At 44.7% G+C, this 20,249-nt stretch overlaps 1 protein-coding gene across 1 annotated transcript in view; it reads right to left on the bottom strand.

Moving 5' to 3' along the window:
* Positions 1-20,249, bottom strand: part of LOC146808497 (transient receptor potential cation channel subfamily M member 2-like) — a 1,333,691-nt gene that overhangs the window by 40,968 nt on the left and 1,272,474 nt on the right. The window contains exons 22-23 of the mRNA XM_085623962.1: positions 16,836-17,017; positions 1,686-1,818 (exon numbers count right to left, since the gene is read on the bottom strand). Of these exons, the coding sequence (XP_085480088.1) occupies positions 1,686-1,818; positions 16,836-17,017 (315 nt within the window). The remainder of the gene's footprint in view (positions 1-1,685; positions 1,819-16,835; positions 17,018-20,249) is intronic.

Genomic DNA, 20,249 nt, shown 5'->3' with positions numbered 1-20,249 from the left:
GACCAAACAGTTTTAACCGTGCAACGTGGTGGGGACTTTACAACACAATGAAATAAACAGCTACATAAATATGATCACCAAGGCAGAACCCCACCCGGTCTTGTAAGGTGCACTCACTGATTAGTCTACCTTAGAAGAGGAATATTTGAGAGGAGGGAATCTCATGAGACTTGTGCTCCAGAGTGCCATCAAGTTATTCGCAAGCTCTTCTAATATACCCAGCCAGTCCCTAGCTGTAGAACCTACAGGCCATGGATCCTCAAACCTCAGCAGAGTGTTGCTATGAGACACTGCCTTCAGACTCTCAAAACACGCCTTGTGACACCTGACCATGCTTCTGGCAGTCCTTCTCCAGTGACCCAACTGAAACAGGAGGAGCTCTCAGGTGGTGTAAACCCACCTTCCACCTCCCTTGACCACTCTTCACCTGCCTTCCCGCGGTGTACTACAAAGTTTGTACCCGAAGAGACCTTCATTCTGTTTTTGCAGTTTTTCTTTTTCTCCCCAAACAATGATTTTCTGCCACAACTCAGGTGCATTGGGAAGCATTCTGGATCCCATACTGTCGGTCAAAGGAGTCTTTCAGTCGGCGTAAAAAGTTTGCTGGAGCTTTCTAATTTTTGGTTTACAATTCTTTGTTTGCGTTCAGTCTGTTGTGCTTGGTCGTATTACTGTTATTATGCTGCCAAGCACATCTCTGGCTAGAAGACCTTAAGTAAACTAGAACCATGCACCAAACCGGTCGCCTGTTCACAACCTGAAGGTTTCATCTGCTGTGTAAACGGGGGGCATATTACAAGGGCATAGCATCACCGGAGAATCACTTTTTACGATGCTCCTGTGGCGCAATGTCCTGACCAATAATTACAATGTGGCGCCAAACCACTTTGTGTGGCGTAATGCCGCATTGTGACTTAATGCCGCATTGTAAATATCGCACCCTTTCACAGTTTTCGGCATGAAAGGTGCATGCAATGGGTGTTGCTGTGGGCATTTCACCGCAACACCCATTGCTTTTTGATGCTGCACCAGATTTACAAGGATGTGTAAATGTGAGGCAAAGGCAAAAAGTAACACCATTGAAAAGCAGGCTTTAGAGTGGCGCAACACATTCTGCAGCACACATAGAAGGAGTAAATTGTTTTTAATGATTGTTTATGTGCGGGAAGGTGTCCCTTCCTGCACATAAAGAAACATCCCTGTAACGCAGGCACCCTTCCACCATGGCACAAGGGTGTCTGCATTGGCGCTAGGCAACTTTTTTAGCGCTGACACAAAGTAAAACACAGGGGTGCGCCGTATTCTTGGAATATGGTGCATCCCTGCATTTTTCAAATGATGCAGTACAGCACTGCTAAATTGCTTGCAGCGCAGCACTGCATCATTTCATTGTAAATACCTCTCAAACTATCACAAGACCCTGGAGGTACAAGGAAAGATGGTGATGTCAAGTGAGTGGACCATTTTAGAGTGTCTAGCTGGTATTAGTGTACACCATGAGTTTCTGCATGTAGAGTGCACTAGCTACTTTTTGTGCACCACACAATATGAGAGAGTGAATGAAAGAGTGAGTGAACGAGTGAGCAAGCATTCTGAAATGGATGCTCTCCAGGCACTCCTGCCTTTAGAGGGAGTGCAGGCCTGCATCACCATCTGCATTACAGTGGTGTGAGGGACAGACTTACTTGTTGGAGATGTCTCTTGTTTTCATGTCTGTACTTTCACTCTCTTCTTCTTGCCGTTTACCGAGGAAATCTTCCTTCATCTCTTCCTCCCAGGATAAGAGAACTGCAGTCTCATTCTTACCCAACTCGAGCCCTGAGATGGGAATAACAGAAACATCAGAAAAAGAACCTGCAAGTCTCATGAAACACACATGTCGCAGATTACATTAATGAACCCTCACCTAAAATTTGACCTAAGATCTTGTAATACCAGCTAGGGACGTCACATGTTGACAATATACACTGTGCTAATAGCTTCCGTATGTTCAATAAACCATTACGTAAACTTGAGTAACCGGCCTTGTCCACTCTCTAGCCTTTCCGACATCACTTGCTCAATATATAATAATCAGTGAGTCATTTTCATGCATTCAGTCCGTTGGGGTCATGGATGACGTTTCAACCATCAGGAGTGAGTCTATGGGTCTCACCAGTACAAGGTCAGCCTTGCTCAGCAAAGCTCCCTATCTTAGGGTGAGAGGTCTGCTGTAGTCTCCCTTGATGCATGTGATTGGCGGGCGTGAGAAGTCTGCCGTAGTCTCCTTTGATGCATCTGATTGGCTGGCATGAGAAGTCTGCCGTAGTCCCCCTTGATGCATGTGATTGGCTGGCGTGAGAAGTCTGCTGTAGTCTCCCTTGATGCATGTGATTGGCTGGTGTGAGAAGTCTCCCGTAGTCCCCCTTGATGCATGTGATTGGCTGGTGTGAGAAGTCTGCTGTAGTCTCCCTTGATGCATGTGATTGGCTGGCGTGAGAAGTCTGCCATAGTCTCCCTTGATGCATGTGATTGGCTGGCCTTTAAATCATCAGAAGCTTTAGCTGCCACCAGTAGAAGTCATATGGGGTCAAATGTAATTGATTCCTGGGGATCTAAAAAAGTTGTTTTTAGAAAATGAATTGCTGCAGCAGCTTTTTGCAGAGCAAGACAAACCACATGATTCCAGGACAAAGTACAAGAAATGGCTTGTGGTTTCCTCATTTATGAGGCCCCTTCCGCCGTCGGACCGTCGCTTTTTGTGACGCTCCTTGGCACAGGAGCCTGCTCCATATTTACGAGGCAGCACCAGCACTAAGCCACTTTTTTTGCTTAACACTGTAAATTTTGTTCCCTTTAACGCAGGATTCTGTGTTAAAGGGACGTGCAATGGGTGCTGCTGGGTCGTGTTCCCAACAACATCGATGGGGCCTTATTTATGAAAACTGTTGCATCACTGTGCCAAAACAGTTTTCACTGCGGCCTCCTTGCGACACAATGTATGCGCCATATCTAATGTTTGGTGCTCCATGTCGCAAGGAAAGACAGATACGTCAGGAATGCGCAAAAGTAATGTATTGTATTGCTGAAGTTGTGTCGCAAGCATGACGCAACTCCAGCAATGCATGTGATAGGCATGTGCCTATGACACTGCGCCACCCTTATGCCTGCCTCAAGACAGGTGTAAGGTTTTGACGCATTGGCATCCTATAAGTGTTGCACTCAAATCTCATAGATTTCACTGCAACACTTCTACGAGGCTTTCTTGCGAGAGAACGCCCCCTGCATACATTATACCTGACGCAAGACTAATGTGGTGCAGGGCCTTACAAGGTGACGCATCTACCTAGATGTGTCACTTTGTAAATATGGTGCAATGTGGCGCATTGTTTACTTCACCACTGCGTCATGAAAAGCAATGCAACGGCAGCACAAACGTGCCACAAGGCCTTCATAAATAAGGTCACTAGCCTTTTGACACTGCCCCAGATCTACGAGATATAGTAAATCTGAGACAGCGCCAAAAACATACACCCCCCCAGGGGAGGTTTAAGGGAGGCACAAAGAGGAGAAATATCTTTATTTATCCTCATTTGTCCTTTTTGTATGTGTGCTGCATTCAGTGGAAAACGCCTCGTACAATTGTTTTTGTGCAAGGTTTCCTTTCCTGCACAAAAATAATCATCCCCACAATGCAGGAACCCTTCCACCATGGTGCAAAGGTGCCTGCGTTGGCGCCCAGCAGGCCATTGTGCACTGGGCAAAAGGACAGGAATGTGCCGTTTCTGATAGATACAGTGCATTCCTGCCCTTTTCTTTTGCTGTAATGCAGCACAGCAGGAAGTCCTGCCGCACTGCCCTACCGTAAAACTTCATAAATGAGGCCCTCAATTTTCAAAGCAGCAGAACCTCCCTGCGTTCCGTTAGGGATTAAATTCAGTCATATTTTCAGTGTTAGCAGTAGCAGGATTAAGAATCAGAAAGTTGAAATGAACATTGCAAGAGAGGCCCTCTCTGCTACTAAGGTTGTCTGCAGTTCCTTAAAATTGTGGGATAGGAGGACGTAGCAGCAGGTACATTTTATCTTCTGCATTGAATCTCCTGATGTAAATGGAAAGCTGACTACACTTTGAAACAAACGTACAAAAAAGTGATGTATGGAGAGTGTTAATTAATCTCAGCCACTAAAAAGTACTCAGGTCACATCCCAATACATTGTTATTTTATTATAGGACACCTCAGTTTGCACCAAGTCATGTGGAAATCATTCTTGACCCTGCTCCAAAAGGAACAGTTCACCTCAAACTGCCAGGTCAGGTCCTCCCTAAACAGGAACACAATCACCCCCAGATGTGGGTCTCGTGCTCACTGTGCCACTGGAACAAAGTTGCACCTGAATGATGCACTCCAATCAGGGTGACGCCAGTCTTGGGTTGCATGTGTTTCATTTGTTCCATTTCGGGGATGACCTAGTTTGACCTAGTCTGTCAGTTGGGACTGGACAGTTCCTATTGGAGCAGGGTAAAGACTGATTTGCATATGGCTGGGTCCAAATTGATCTATCGTGGTGTGAAAAATAATGATGGACTGGGATGCAGCCCGACTAATGACCATTGGTTGAGATCAAATTCAAGCATTCCATTCATCACTTCTGTGTATAATTCAGTGTTGATCTCAAACAAGGAAAGAAAATCTATTACCCACACTTTGCCTAGAAGTAATTTCTAGGGGTGGGAGTAACTTGTAGAGTTTGACTGTGTGGAATTCCACAGAGTTACATGAAAACTCAGCGAGATTCTGCAGATTCCCGCTAAATGGCAGAAAATATGCGCGTCGCACTGCAATTTAGACCGGTAGCGTGAGCTGTGCCAAAAAATCAGTGCAAACTGTACTTTTTGTACTATCTTTTTCCATCCACCCATCCAATCATCCATCCATCCATCCATTCTCTCAATCTCCTTCTCTCTTCCCACTCTCTGCTTTCTCTCTACCTTCCCCGTCCCTTCTTCTCTTTCTCATGAAGCCTCCCCTTGCCTGTTGCAATTAACCTCAAGGAGTTAGGCAAAGTGCCAGCCACCAAGAGAGGCCCAGGGCTTTCAAAACTGACCTCAAGTCGAGGTAATTCTTGGCATTAGGACAGAAGGCACCATGACAAAATGATGGTCCTCCTATGCTAGAGGTAATTTTTGGGATAAGGGTCACCCTCATGGTATTTAGTTGCATGTAATGGCAACAGTCCCGCACTGGAAATGTGTATCTCATTTTTGGCCTAAGTGGGCACCAATGGCATATGGGGGGGCATACCATGACAAAATTCTGGCCCTGAAATCACGGAAGTACTTTATGACATATAGGGCCCCGGTTGCACATTTTGAAAAAAAAAAAATTAAAATCCTGGGAACATCAGGTTTCATTGGCTTGGCACACTACGAAAAGACTTGAATATTTAAAGATTGCTCTTTCAGAGCCTATGCTTTTTAGCAAATATATGTGATTGGTGTACCTTTAAATATACCATATGACCATATTTATTTTCAAAATGTTCTCGACCTCTCCCTCCAGAAGAAATGGGGCTCACTTGCTACAATTCAATGCAAATATTTTCAAGGATCGTCTGCCATACCTGTAACAATCGAAGGTAGACAGTGTCTTGAGCATTGATTGTACTGCAACCACAACATTATGCCCTAGATTTAGTAAAATAAATAAATTCAGCAGTGCACTGCACTCACCGCTGATTAAACTAAGAAATGAACTTAAGCAAATTGTTGCCATGTATCATTATTGTGAATGTATGAAAAGTAATGTGTTTGAATAAAACCTTTACTTCTGAACGTTGAAACAACCAGTACCATGCAGTATAGGCGGTGTATAAATTCACCAGTATTTAAATTAATAATGTAATATTTAAATGTAATTTACTACAGTAAATGTTTTAGGGGTGGTGTTAAGAAAATAGGAGCATTGGGTTGAGAAGTGTATTAATACTTCGGCATTATTTTGAATACCTGGGTATTGAAAACGTAATTATAAAATATGTTTTTATAAATCTTAATACCTGTTTTATTCAATTCTAAGTGGAAGCACTAAAAATAATTGTGATTCATTATAAAGTTCTTATTAAATTAAAACATTTAAACAATTTAAGAATAATTTATAACAATTTAAATTAAATTGAAATAAAATGTTTTTCTATTTCTAATCATAATAAAAACACACAAATGAATATAAAAATATTTATTATACATTTCACAATTTCAAAGAAATAAAAATTGCAAATCTGTTTACAAGTGGATGCATTAATATATATTTTTATAACTTTAATTTCATGTTTGAATAAAATATAAATTAATTTCTTAAACATTATCCCATACTTTTCCATTGTGAATATTGTTTTCATTATTTATTATTAATTGTGACCCATTTGGCTAGCTGTTCCTTATTTTGCATCCGTCTCTTTAGTAGATAGATCTTCACAGTTAAAGTCAATGTGCTGCAAAGAAGTGCTCAAGTATGAAGAAACTTTTTCACATTAAAATACATATAGGTTTACTTTATTACTGTAAGAACAGTGAAGAGAGGTAATGATAGTGACATTTAAAATGCTTCTGTTTTAATATGTTTTAATGATTTTTAAACCCCTATACAGGCTGTTAGCATATGTGCATATCAGGAACTCTATTTATTTTTTAATGTATTGGTGTTTTTTTTATCAAAGGAGTCAGCTGATTACATTTTTATTCTTTCAAAGACTGTCTTTTTTTAAATTGCTTCATTTTTTTTACAGGTTTTAAAAAACTTTTTTGAAACAAAGGTCTATGTAGTGCTTGACAAGTGGATGGGATGTTAGGTTTAGTGCTTAACTGTAATTCCTCTCTTTCACTTTACTTTTCTCCATTCTAGAGCGAGTTTATTTAAATGTTTGATACGTTTTCAGGTTTTGGCTAGTATAAATAGTAGTGTGTTACTTGGCACCAACATTTATAAAAAAAATTAGACATCTCAACATGAGGTCAAGCTTTAATTTTTCAAAAAATGTTTTATAAAGATGCCAGTATTTCATTTTTTAATTTATGAAACAGGTGAGAAATGGTTTAATTTAATTGAAAATTAGTTTACAGTATTAATCTGCACCTCCCAACATTGAAAATGGTTAGATTTTTGCAAATAGTCTCTCATATATTTCCTTAATTTTTATATACTTGAGGATGCAGAATACTTGTTAAACACAGGGTTTGTCACATTTTCTGGAAGCTTTGCTCTCATTTCACAATGTTCACGATATGATATATGTTAGGATGACTTTTGCCAACTATTGAAGGAGTCATGTCAACCCTTAGTGACATTATTTTCCTTGGGACCTCCTTCTATACAGGTGGAGTAACAGTTTCACTACTCAATTCGAAAACATGGTTTTCTTCTGTGACCTGACCTGTTTTGATGGCCAATCCAGTTTTTTTTAAAGTAATTTAGAAGTAGAGCCAATTTTTCCTTGTTTTTGTGTAAAGTAACACAATTATATAATTGTGTAGAATTAATCCACATAGTCAGGAGGTACAAAACAAATTGCTTTTAGTATTCAAAGTTCAAATTATAATTTGCTACATAACATATTTTTTTCTGCTAAGGGTGTTTTTCTATTTTTTAGAGCACACCTGGGGAAAAAAAATCCTTGATTTTGAGTTTAAGGATACGTTTTCTTAATGGTATTTATTATTTGCAATTCAAAATCAATTGATATTTTTGTAGGACTTTTGTTCTTGTTAGATTTTATTATTGACGAAAATTCAGTGAATATATTGGAATGTACATCAAGTAGCAAACCATATACTGTGGGTACTGTTGTTTTATTTATATTGGTATGAACAGTGTATTTCTAAGAAGATATATGGGGTGTTGACTTTAAAATCCCATCCATCATCCAGATTTTCAATACTCTCAAGAGACTGTTATGCAGGGTTGCCAAGATTAGTAATCTTTTTTGAGTGTCTTGTTATGAAGGAAGGGTTCATGGTTGAAGGACTCAGTTCTGGGGAATATTATTGCCTCTGTATGTTTAGGTTGTGCTAGATCTGGCTTGTTCAACTATTTTTGTCTCTGAACCATCCTTCATAAATTTGGGATCGTGGGCATACTACTAGCAATGTGCATAAGTTTGTTTTGCGCTTCCTCTTTTACTGCTGAGCCACAGGGTTTATTAGAGGTGGCACCTACATTTTAATATGTTGCACAGTTTCTCTAACTTCCTACACTGTTGCAGAAGCAGAGTGGTTATGCTCTGTAGTCTTTTCAACAAAATCTCCAAGTGTAACAATCTCCATCTACAACTAGCTGTTAAGTAGTCTACACCCCTCCAATGACTTTTCAGCTCAGTTTGTCTCTCCCTACTGTAGATGTACCCACTGCGCTTTCGTAGCCAGTTTCCTTTTATTTTATTTCAATCCACAAGAATAAATAACTACATACATATCTTGAATCACAACACAGTGACAATTCATGTTCCCCTTGACATCAATAAATTTCAGTCATATGATCAATCATCGGCCCCCATATATACATACAGAGTTTACGTTTTCTTAACCCCTTAACAGAGTACGGGCTGAACTCCATATTGAAGATACTATCGAACCTTGCACGCCACAGTAACCATATAGACGATACACACAACTGTGCAACTGCCGTGGCCATAAAAATGAAGTACCGTAACTTATACATCAGCAGCCCTTGTTGTAGATCTTCCCCGTTCCCTAGAAGCATCATAGAGACTGAGATCGTTTTACAAACTCCTGTGACTTCTGACAAAAACCTTTCAAAATATTTGATAAAAGATGTCAATTTTGAGCATGAATTAAAAATATGCACAATGTCAGCAGTGTCTGCACCACACCGAAAGCATTTCCCATCATTAACTATGCCCCATTTCAGCATCTTGGCAGGGGTGTGGTATAGATTAAACAATGTTTTGAAATGCTGGGCTTTTAAATTTGCCGTAAGAAGAATTTTCCCTGCTATGTCGATCGATTGCTCCAGGGACACACACTGTTGTCCCAGACAATTTCCCCATTTAAAATTTTACTTGTCAAGATCGTCCATGCTAGAAGCTAACAACACTTTTTATAGTGCCCCTATTTTATCCTGGCGTCTAATAGCCTCTACCAATTTATGTGGTTTAATCGTAATTTGCTGTTTGCCTGAAAAATTGCGTATTTGCAGAAACTTAAAAAATGTATTATTAGGCAACTGATACTTGTCCGCCAAGATTGAAAAAGAAGAACACAGACCACCATCCTCATAAAAATCACAGATTTGGGTGATGCCCTTGAGTCTCTAATTATCTACCAACTGATCCCAGAAAATCGAAGGGAATATCCCTACTGCAGAGGTGGGTGTATAAAACGACAACCCTTCAATCTGCAGGTTTTTTTGCACTGTTTTCCACACCTTAAAGGCCACAACCAAGATTTTAAAACGTTCTTTTTTTATAGTAGCTGCCATTCATCCTTTTAAACAGACAGTTTTTAACCTCAGTCACCAAAACCATCTGATATAGGCCTCGGCCAGATTGTTCACTTCTTCTCTAGTCAGTAGTATACGGATATTGAATAATATACAGGAATATTAATAGAAAGTCGGGGGCAGACCACCCCCCTCTATCCAGAGGAAGAGTCATGAAACGTGACGCTCTGCGTGGTTTCCCTGGGGCCCACGAGAATCTAGAACAAAGTGACTGTAGATGTTGAAGTTGCCCACGAGATATTTCCTACAGAACGGATCTGAAAAAGTACAGGATTTTGGGCAATATCTTAATTTTTTAGAACATTAGATCTGCCCACCAAGGAGAGGTATAGGCCCTCCCACCTCTCCAATAGTTGCTTCACATTAACTATAATAGCCCTCCAGTTAGCCTCAACCAGCTTTTTTATAAACACCCTGATCTTAACACCCAAGTAAGTGACCTCATTGACCACTCTAGAATTATTAACCAGAATATTATTCGTAGAGATGATCTGTGTTTTGGCCATGTTCAACTTATAACTAGGCCTGGGCGGTAAATTCCGTTCCGCTCGCGGAATTTGCGGAATTTGGGTAATTTCGCGTTCCGCGGAGAACGCGAAATTGCCCAAAAATCTGCGTTCCGCGACTTCGCGAAATTTTTTGCTTGTTCGCGTTCTCAATATGCGTGTTCGCGAGATATTTCACCCCGAGCACGCAAACAGCGATCGCGAACAGGAAAAAAGTATCGCGAACAAGCAATTCCGCTTGTTCGCGGAATTTCTGCGTGTTCGCGGAGATTTTTTACCGTTTCGCGGAGATTTGCGTAACGCGATTGCGCAAATTCCGCCCACCCCTACTTATAACCTGAAGCAGACCCAAACCTATATGCCAAATGGTCAATTTCTGGGAGAGCTACGACAGGATCAAGTGTTACAATTGCTATGTCGTCAGCATATGCGAGGATACAGAAACGATCCTGCCCAACAAGAAAAGCTTTGAACTGGGCACTTCTCTCCAACATATTTCAAAAAGGGTTGATGTACAGAGCGAACAGCAGTGGGGCGCAGGGACAACCCTGCCTTGTACCTCTGGAGATCTGTACTGGTTCAGAATCGAGCCCCATTGAACAAATCTTAGCCATGGGAGATTGATATACAACCTCCCAAAGGAAATCCCATGCAACACGATCAAATGCCTTTTCGGCATCAAGCAGAATCAGTCCCAGATCCATGGGACTGATGCAGCCTGTGCAATCTCAAATAAGGTGATTACCCTGCTGATATGGTTCACAGTCCCCCTGCCAGGTATGAAACCGTGTTGTCTTTGTGAGACTTGCAGGGAGATGACTTTAGCAAGTCGATTTGCTAATATGTTAGCATAGATTTTCCCGTCACAATTAACGAGGGAAATTGGTTGATAGGACCTCGGGAGGTCAGATGGTTTTTCCTTCTTTTTAAACACAACAATATTAGTCTCATGTCAGGATCCCGGTGCGCCCTCAGTTTGAGCTGCTTGAAATAAGGCCAGCATGTGTGTTTTGAGATCCTGAAAAAAGGTCCCGTAGACCACCGAGGGGAGCTTTTCCGGCCCAGCCACCTTACCAGTAGTCATGCTATTTATAACCTGTTACAATTAATCAACAGTAATAGGGCTATCCAAAATCCCTACTTCCTCTTGGTCCAACCGCTCTTATATTAAGGTGCCGATTCCGATCCGGGTCGGAAAGCACTCCGATCGAGCCAGATCCGGAGTATTTTCCGACCGAGCCGGAGGCCTACAGTCTGAGCGAGTACGATGCGGTCGCATGCTGCCGGACTCGGTTCGGTCGGACTCCCATAGAAGTCAATGGGAGCCGGTCGTACGATGCGTACATGGGCTCCCATTGACTGAATGGGTACGTTGCAGACAAGTGTGCCCCCTACAGTGGGTACGCGTCGGTGCCATCCACACCGTACATGGCTGTGTTGGGGAGACCCATGGGTCTCCCCCAGTGTCCGAGTCGTAGGGATGCGGGTGTCAGGGGGTCCGACGCGGACCCACAAAGTCAACCACCTGGACGTTTTGTGAGCCAGACACTCCGGCTCGGACAGGCTGTGCGACACGTGCATCGTACTAGCTCCGTCGTAAATCGCATCCATTGCACACCACAGTTAGCTTACGACCGAGAAGTACAGAGCGGTTCGGACCCGGAAACGACTCGGTCGGTGAATTTCACGTAGCTCGCATCGTACTTGCTCACTCGTACAGCTGTACGAGTGGGCCAGAAAACACGCGTACAGCTCGTAGTTTTTCCGGCCGGATCGCGTTCGGTGCCCTTCTGACCCGGATCGGAATCGGCCCCTAAGTCTTGAAGCCCCAGATACCTAGTATGTCACCTAGCCTCCTGTTCTGTATATAACTCTTTATAAAAGTTATGGAAGATCTTTAATATCTCCTGGGGATCATGTACCACATTACCTAAAGCATTCTTCATGCCATCAATTCTTTGCGCAAAAACAACAGTTGATGGACAGAATGCGGAACAATGTCATACATTCACCCCAGTACAGAGATCTGGGCCTAAATCCATCGTTATGTTGCTCACCATGCCATTCCAGTTTGAACCCAACCATATGCAAATCAGTCTTGACCCTGTGCCTCATGGGAACAGTCCAGCCCAAACTGCCAAGCCAGGTCCTCCCTGGACTGGAACCAAGCATCCTAGGACCGGTTTCAGGGTTTCACCCCTCTTCAGCCAGGATAGCTTGATTACAGTGGCATGGAGAGCACAGAACTCACGTCTGAGCATACCCGAACCACTCGGGTGACAAATGCAAAAACAACAGTTGATGGACAGAATGCGGAACAATGTCATACATTCACCCCAGTATTGAGATCTGGGCCTAAATCCATCGTTTTTTTGCTCACCATGCCACTCCAGTTTGAACCCAGCCATATGCAAATCAGTCTTCACCCTGTGCCACATGGGAACAGTCCAGCCCGAACTGCCAAGCCAGATCCTCCCTGGACTGGAACCAAGCATCCTAGGACCGGTTTCAGGGTTTCACCCCTATTCAGCCAGGATAGCTTGATTCCAGTGGCATGGAGAACACGGGACTCACGTCTGAGCATACCCGACCCAATCGGGGTGACAAATGCAAAAACAACAGTTGATGGACAGAATGTGGAACAATGTCATACATTCACCCCAGTACAGAGATCTGGGCCTAAATCCATCGTTTTTTTGCTCACCATGCCATTCCAGTTTGAACCCAGCCATATGCAAATCAGTTTTGACCCTGTATCTAATGGGAACAGTCCAGCCCAAACTGCCAAGCCAGGTCCTCCCTGGACTGGAACCAAGCATCCTAGGACCGGTTTCAGGGTTTCACCCCTCTTCAGCCAGGATAGCTTGATTCCAGTGGCATGGAGAGCAATGTGGTTTTTGGACCTCATTTGTACAAAACTTGATAAATGGGGTGGAACAAGGCTTTCTTTTCTGGTTGTCTCCTTGTCCATCCGCTATGAAGTGGACAGATTTATGGGATGAGTGTTTAGGTTCTATGTAGCCAAATGTTATGTACAAGTAGTGAGCCTACTTTATCCCCTTTGTCGTAGAATCGTTGACCAGTGGACACAAGGGACCATTCCATGTGGTTAGTGCTGTGTGCCTTTAATTGGCCTTGCACCATAGTTAACTTATGTTGGGTAGATTTATAAGGGTTTTCTTTGTCAATATGTTCTAGAGGTTTGAGTTCAGTAGCGAGGATTTATTCCAAATCATGTTTTGCGTGCGCTATCAATTTCATTGGTGAAGAAAACACCCCTTGTAGTGGCCGGTGTGTACAGCTGCCCTATGTACTGGATCTCTCAGGATCTGTGGATTGAGAAACATGGAGGGCCCCTGCTGGTTCAAACCCTCCCTCCAAGTTAGGGTCAGATGAGCGTGGTCTGATATTGAGATTTCTGGCATGGTTGCTGATTCTAGTGTGGGAAGAAGCTATAGAGAGATAGGGACATGCTCAATAGGTAGGTGTACATGTGAGAAATAGGGATTAGTCAGGTTAATTTGGGTGGAGATGTTGCTAGGTGTCGCACAGTTCTAGTTCCTCAATATCTTTTTGGAGGAGAGTAGACATAGCTCCTGTGCCTTGCTATACATTGGGATGTCTGTCTAATTTTGGGTCCCAGCCAAATTGAGAGTAACTCCCAATATAATGTGTCTCCCCGCCGAGTGTAATTGGCTGGCAAGGAGAGTGCACAAGTATGCATCCTGTGAGATGCTGGGGGCATATATATTTAAGAGTGTGAGGTTGGTGTTCCCTTGAGGCAAGAACAATATGAGAAAAATGGCTGTGTGTGTCTCGAATAGTGGAAGAGGGTTGTTGCCATATTTGGCATCTCTTGCTGGGCGAGTTGAGGCCCTGTATGTTGTGGGGAAGGAGTTTAAGTGTCGGAAGTGTCCTGTCTAAGGATGCTGTAGGTGTGCTAGAAGCAAAGCGGGTGGTGAATGTGAGCTAGGTAAGCAATGATCATCCCAATATCAGAGCGCATGCAATGGGTGGTGGAACTGACCAGTATCCAGATGGGGTAAGGGGGTACAAGCTGCGTAACTATAATAGCTAACTTCAAATGGGCAACCGGGCCAGTCTGACAGTTAATAACCATCCATAACGTGGGCATTGTCTTGAATTCTCTCTTGAGGTGCGACCCTGAAATAAGTGGATGAGGAGGTTGTTGCGTTTTTACCAGGTAGGTGGCCAGTCGCCCAGCACCTACACGGGGTGCGGGATACAGGAGAGAGTAAGTGGTATACTCTCTGTGAGGACATCCTGTCCACTCCCACTGGTGTTGAGGTTTGGCCCCGATGGAGGGGATTAAAAGGAAAGTGGTTTAAGTGCTTCTTGAAGGCACCCACCACTTCTGATTCCTGAATAATTTTGAATAGTTGTGAAATGATGGCTGATTTGGCTGCATTTGGGTTCTTGTCATTGAGTCAGTGGTTTCTTATGATTCGGTGGACTCTTTGCCACTCCAGACAATGCCTTAATTTTCACTGGTGTTGTTAAACCATGATTTCGTGTCATGTGACATGTGTTGGTAGGTCCAAGAGAGATCTTGTTTCCGTGAGTGATCGGATGATTTAGTGTTTTCCTGACTATTGGAAAATGATGGTGAAGAGATGGCCCAATTGGTCTTTGATATGCTTTTCACTGAGATAGTCTGTGATGGCTCGGAAGTCTTTGCAACATCAGTGTAGTAGAGGCCAAGCGGTCTTGGAAGAGGTGAATGGTGTGGCAGCGAAAGATTAGGTCTGATTTACTTCTCTAGACACGCAGTTGATGTCCTCTTTGTTCTTTAAGTAGGGAACCTTTTGAGGATGTCCAGGGCTGCATCAGATCTGGTGAAGGTTGCAAGGACACAGTGGGCCTGGTTGAGTCTTGGTGCTGGGAGTCCCTAATCACTTGGAGTATATTTCTGATGAAACCCATGATGTTGGTTCCTTCCACATCTCTGGGAACCCGCGCAGATGCGGATATTATTGCATCCACTTTAGTTTTTCAGATCCTCTTGTTTTATTTACATCTCTACATTCTGTTCCTTTAATGTGTGCACTCTCTGTCATAGCAGTACCTGGTTCTTGGTTCTGGCATTCATTGGGTGATCCTAGGCATCCACCTAGGCAACTGCTCCACATTACTCATTTCTTTCTATAGATCCTGTATGCAGAATTTAAAGACTGATCAGAGCAGACCTATTTCGGAGCGAATTTCCGTCAGGAATCTGTTCATATGTTCTTGGCTGAATGGAGTAGTGACACTCTCTTTGTTCTGCATAGTTCGGTCCTTGTGTCTCTAAGACCTCGCTACTGTGCGGCTCCACATGTCCACTACAGAGCTCCCTTTCTATTGCTAGCCCTTGACTAGGGTGTCCGATTCAGAGCAGAGAGAATCTCAGGGAGGGTTCTGTTGCATTATGGAGAGGTTGGATCATGGACTGTGGAAGTGGTGACAGTCTTTGTTGCCCATCTGCAATCGGTGCAGCGTGGCCCCTCTGCTGTTGGTGCAGCGTGGCCTATTAGGCCTTGTCGTGTAGTTCCTGATATTTTGCCTAAGGAAACTGTCTAACTAACTTGGGGATTCTACACACAGTGGGGACTGAGATCTTCCTGGTTAGTGTATTTGGTAATTTTAGTGTAATGGTACCTTATCTTGGCCCTACCATTGTGAAGCTCAGAGCAGTCCACCAATGCAGACCCTTTCTACTGGATCAATAGTGTACTGGATCCCTGGCCTACTGCATACTCACTTATGCTTGATGCTTGGGTGTGGCAGCACACCTCCGTGGGTGTTGTCAACTCTCTGCTACCGATTTCCTGGTCCTAAGGATGCAAAGGTGCCTGCTCAGGAGAGTGAAGAGCAGCTGCATCTCCCGGGTCTGAGGCGCTTACTGGCTAATTCTGGCACCTTGCTCTTCCAACCATGGATGTTGTCATATGTGTTATGCCCTCTACCTTGGAGGAAAGGGTCTCCAGTTATCCCCCACTCCTCCTCTTCCCAGGCTGCCGCTGCAATGTGGGAGTCCCCCCTGTATTATCGGACCTCTTGGAAGTTTGGGAGAGATCGAGGCATTCAAATGGCACTGTCGACCTGGCACTGGGAAGATACTCATCCTAGTGGTGCCAGTTGGGGGCAGCTTCTTCTCACCTCTTTTGAGCTCTGTTAGTGCATCAAAGGTGGTCTGTTGGTTTTGTGTGCTGTTGTGTCCCCATAACCATTGATCCAATCTTGGGATGCCTCTAGGGACAAGATGGCAGTCACAGGTTTGTCGCTATAGCGAGGATACTGTGGGATCGCAGTCTTCAGTGTTCCAGGCCACCTAATGTTTTGTCAACAACCATGAAGAGGTGAGGTGATCCCATGGAGTCATGAAGGGGGGTTTAGGCTGCAGCATTGGGGTGCATTTGTGCAGCGTTAGGCCGAGTAAGAGCAAAGCTCTTTCGTGTTGAGTCCGTCTTCATGCTCGGCTTGGCCATGGCCCTCTAAATTCTCTTTAAAAAAATGTTTTTGACTTTTTAATGTACTGATATTGGACACTTTGTTGATTGGGAACATTTTGTTAATTTCACATATACAAGTTGCAGAGTAGTAAATAAAAACATCTGTGTGGTAAGAAGTATATGCATGGTAACGTTGCGCATAGTAAAAGTCATTTAAATGTTACCCTGAGCATTTGTTTGGTAAAGGCATGCATGGTAAAAAGCATGTGGTAAAGGTCTGTGTTGTAATGACATACATGCCTCTCTGCTTTCTGTATGTGGTAGTGTCTTGCAAATTATCATAAATCAAAATGTATTAACACAAAGTGTTCCCTTTACTCACTAAACTGCTCCTTGCCACGGATGGGATGCTTCAATATCACGTTTCTGACAAGAAAGTACAGGTGGCCGAAGAGGATGAAGGGCGGCGGGGCAGCAGGTCGGGTGCTGTAGTCAATGACCAGTTCATGGCGCAGGTACTTCCAGAAATGATCGTTGTTGTCTTGCACTTCAGAGAAGGTATGGCTGAGGGCAAAATTAACACATGCGAAGGTTAGATGGAAACATGTATTTTCAAAGGAACAACACAGCAAAACCATGAAAAGGATGATCAGAATCGAAACAGGTTTGAAAAAGCAAAAGCAATCACTTTTGGAGAATGAGTGCACTAGAAAAAACTATCAAACTAGCAAGAATCAGGAAAAGCAGACGGGAATGAGAAAAGAGCTAACAGAAACAGAAAATAGCTAAGAGAAAATATGGAAAAAAAGAATTGGAAAAGATGTAAGGAATGAGCAATGCTGTCACCTGCTCTGATTATGAATACACTGCCCCAAACCTGAGGAAAGTGTGGATGTGTAGTGTAGTGTTTTGGGCTCAAGGCCCACATGGTGTACAAAATGACCACACAGACACTCAGCAGTGGGGTACTGGATCGGGCCCAGGAAAAGTGCTCCCGGACCCTTTTATTAACAGGGTCACCTGACCGGTGAAGCCTGTGATGGGTGTGTGTGAGTGTGTGTTTAGCAGAGTGAAACAATAGAGTGTGTCAAGCCGGACACTACATTTCTCCCAAACTTTAATGAAAAGAAACAAACAAAAGACCAACCTTTAAGAAAACAAATAAACAACACATAGCAGCAAATGAGTCTCTTCAGGCCGTCAGCCAGGCAGCGTTGGAGCTTTGGACCGCATGGTCAGGATGCTTCAGTCCTCCTTGGCGATGTACTTTAGACCGGCCTGGTCTCATGGTGTTGAAGTCTATGTACAAAGTTTAAGTATCGGTGCATCTGGAGCGGTGGTTGAGTCCACTTGATGGTCTTTCTAGCTCCTGATGGCCGAGCAGCTTCAGACTTGCCTCTCTCTTGCCTGGAATCCTCTTTCACTGGAGCCTCCTGGAGGGCCTTCCTGCCGGGCCACCATGGGACTGTGTGGACTGTGCGGGCTGAGGGACTGCCAACAGGACTCACAGCCAAGTCGCTCATGTAGCCGCAGAGGGTGGTGTTTCCGTCTAGATGTTCTTGCTGTCAGGACACAGGTTCTGTGCCTTCCTCTGATGGTCTTTGGGTGACCTCCATGCTTCCCATGCCTGTCGTGGAGCTGCTGCCGACGCATCTCTCCCATTCGTATTCCCCTCTCACAGGAACTCCGTCAAGGCCCTTGCCCCTGGATTGCCACGAGACTGCGTGGGCTGTGCGGGCCTTTTCATTGGCCGCGCTGAGGAGTCGCTGCAGAACTCCCAATAGGGCCACGGGCAAGTCTTGTGTAATCCCAAGAGTCGATATTCCAATGGTCGTGTATGCTCTACTTCGGCAGGCTTCAGGTTGACGGTGGCACACAGAAGGTTCCTGGGTGGCTCGTCTCGTTGAACTCTGGTTGTCTGGAGTGCAGGGATCCACTCTGGTGGTGCGATGCTACTTGGTGATGATGCACCTGGATGATGAACATGGTTATTTTCTATCAGTTGGGCAAACAGGCAGCAATCTCTGGCTTCAGGTGACATCAGGGAGTGAGGAGGACTGGAGTGACTTCGCAGCCCATGTCTTCATCTTGCTGAGGCTGTTCTTCAATCGTGGCATCTGCAGCGAGAAGCAGGGATGCTATCCAACTTGGAATGCCGATATGCTTGGGACTGGACGGTTGCGCTGGGAAGCATTGGAGAGAGACACGGTTCGTGCTGGCTGCAGCTTACACTTCGTTCTCCCATTGGGCTGTCTCCAGGGACGTCGGCCTGGCTTCGGGACTGGGCGGTCGCACTGGGAAGCATTGGAGAGAGACGCGGTTCGCGCTAGCTATGGCTTACATTTGGTTCTTCCATTGGGCTGTCTCCAGGGACATCGGTCCGGGTTGATGGCTGTCTGGTGTCTCTGGGTGCGCTCATCTGATGGCGGTACAAGTCCTCTGTCCTGTTGCTTTGCTCCTTTTTCTCCTGTGTGCCTGTGGTTGTTGTCTGCCCTGTGGCATTGCACCACTGTTCTTTCTTCCTTCGCAGAGTGGCGTCCTGTCACTCTCTTTTCCTCCTTCGGACCAGGTCCTCACTTGGATGTGGCCTCCTGCCACATGTCTCAAGTTTGCGCCACATGGACATCTCGCTTTTCTGCTGTCCTGTTGCAGGTCTGTCCTGTCACTAGGACTTGCTTCTTCCTGTTGTGGACCTTTCACGGGCACCATCCCCTCCTCAGGGATTTCGCTCAAGGGCGTCATGCTTGTGCCTCGAGGCTGCGCGGTCGTGGCATTTCATCCTGCCTCCCTTCGGGCATGCTTGGCAGGGTTGGTCACTTCAAGTGACACTCTCCTTGCCTGCGGTGTAATGTGGCATCCGGCCACTTGTCGCGTGTCTTTGGAACACATGTTGCGGTGGTTGCTTGCTATGTGGAGTGTGCGACTCTCCTCTTGCCTGTCTGGGGTCACTGGTGACTCCTTCTTGAAGCAGTGTGAGGGATGACACTCCGTGCTGTCTTTGGCCCATGGCCGAGCTTTGCTGGTACGGTGGAGATGTGGAGGCTCTCCCTGTTGCATTCCGCATTGCTTCTCCTCTGTGGAGAGGTCTCTCTCTTCTGGGCATTTGCTCGTGCTGACAATCTTCTGGGTGGCTGCATCACTCATCTCGAACTTCGCGCTCTTGGACCTTCTTTAGGGCGCCCTCTTCTGGATCTTGGCATGCCCATTTCCCTGGCTTGCGGTGACATCCGTTCACCACTGGGGCATGTGTAGCAAAACTCTTGCTTGCGATGGCACCGGACAGCCACTGTGAGTTGCGTGCTCAACACTTGTCTTTCTTGTGTTCACGTATCTCCTCGGGGACTTTTCCTTTTCTTTTCAGGCTAACACTTGGGGAGTCTTTTTCGGGGAAAAACAGATCTCTGGCTGCCTGCAGTGCAGCAGTTTATGCTGGGTCTAGTGGAGTATGTTGAAGCAGTCTTACTCCGTCTATGACAGTTAAGTGCTGTGCGGTTTCTCACAAGCACCGGAATCTGTTATTCAGTAGGTCATGCTACTGTATTTCTTCTTCCCTTGCTGGGCAGAGCAGTTCCTTGTGCTCCTCTGTGTGGGGCTTCTGGGGTCTTTCTGCTGAGAACTTTGGGCCCGATTCACAGAACTAACTTAAGACAAAATCCTAAACTTACTACCATTTTCGTATTCACAGAAGGCACTTACTCATTTTGGTATTCACAGAAGACACTTACTCACTTCGGTATTCACAGAAGTTAGGAGTCCTAAATGCCTTCTGTGAATACCGAAAGTCTTAAAATTACGA

The sequence above is a fragment of the Triturus cristatus genome, chromosome 8, assembly GCF_964204655.1.
Source record: "Triturus cristatus chromosome 8, aTriCri1.1, whole genome shotgun sequence".
Classification (NCBI taxonomy): Eukaryota; Metazoa; Chordata; class Amphibia; order Caudata; family Salamandridae; genus Triturus; species Triturus cristatus.
This window is presented reverse-complemented; position numbering and strand designations above follow the sequence as displayed.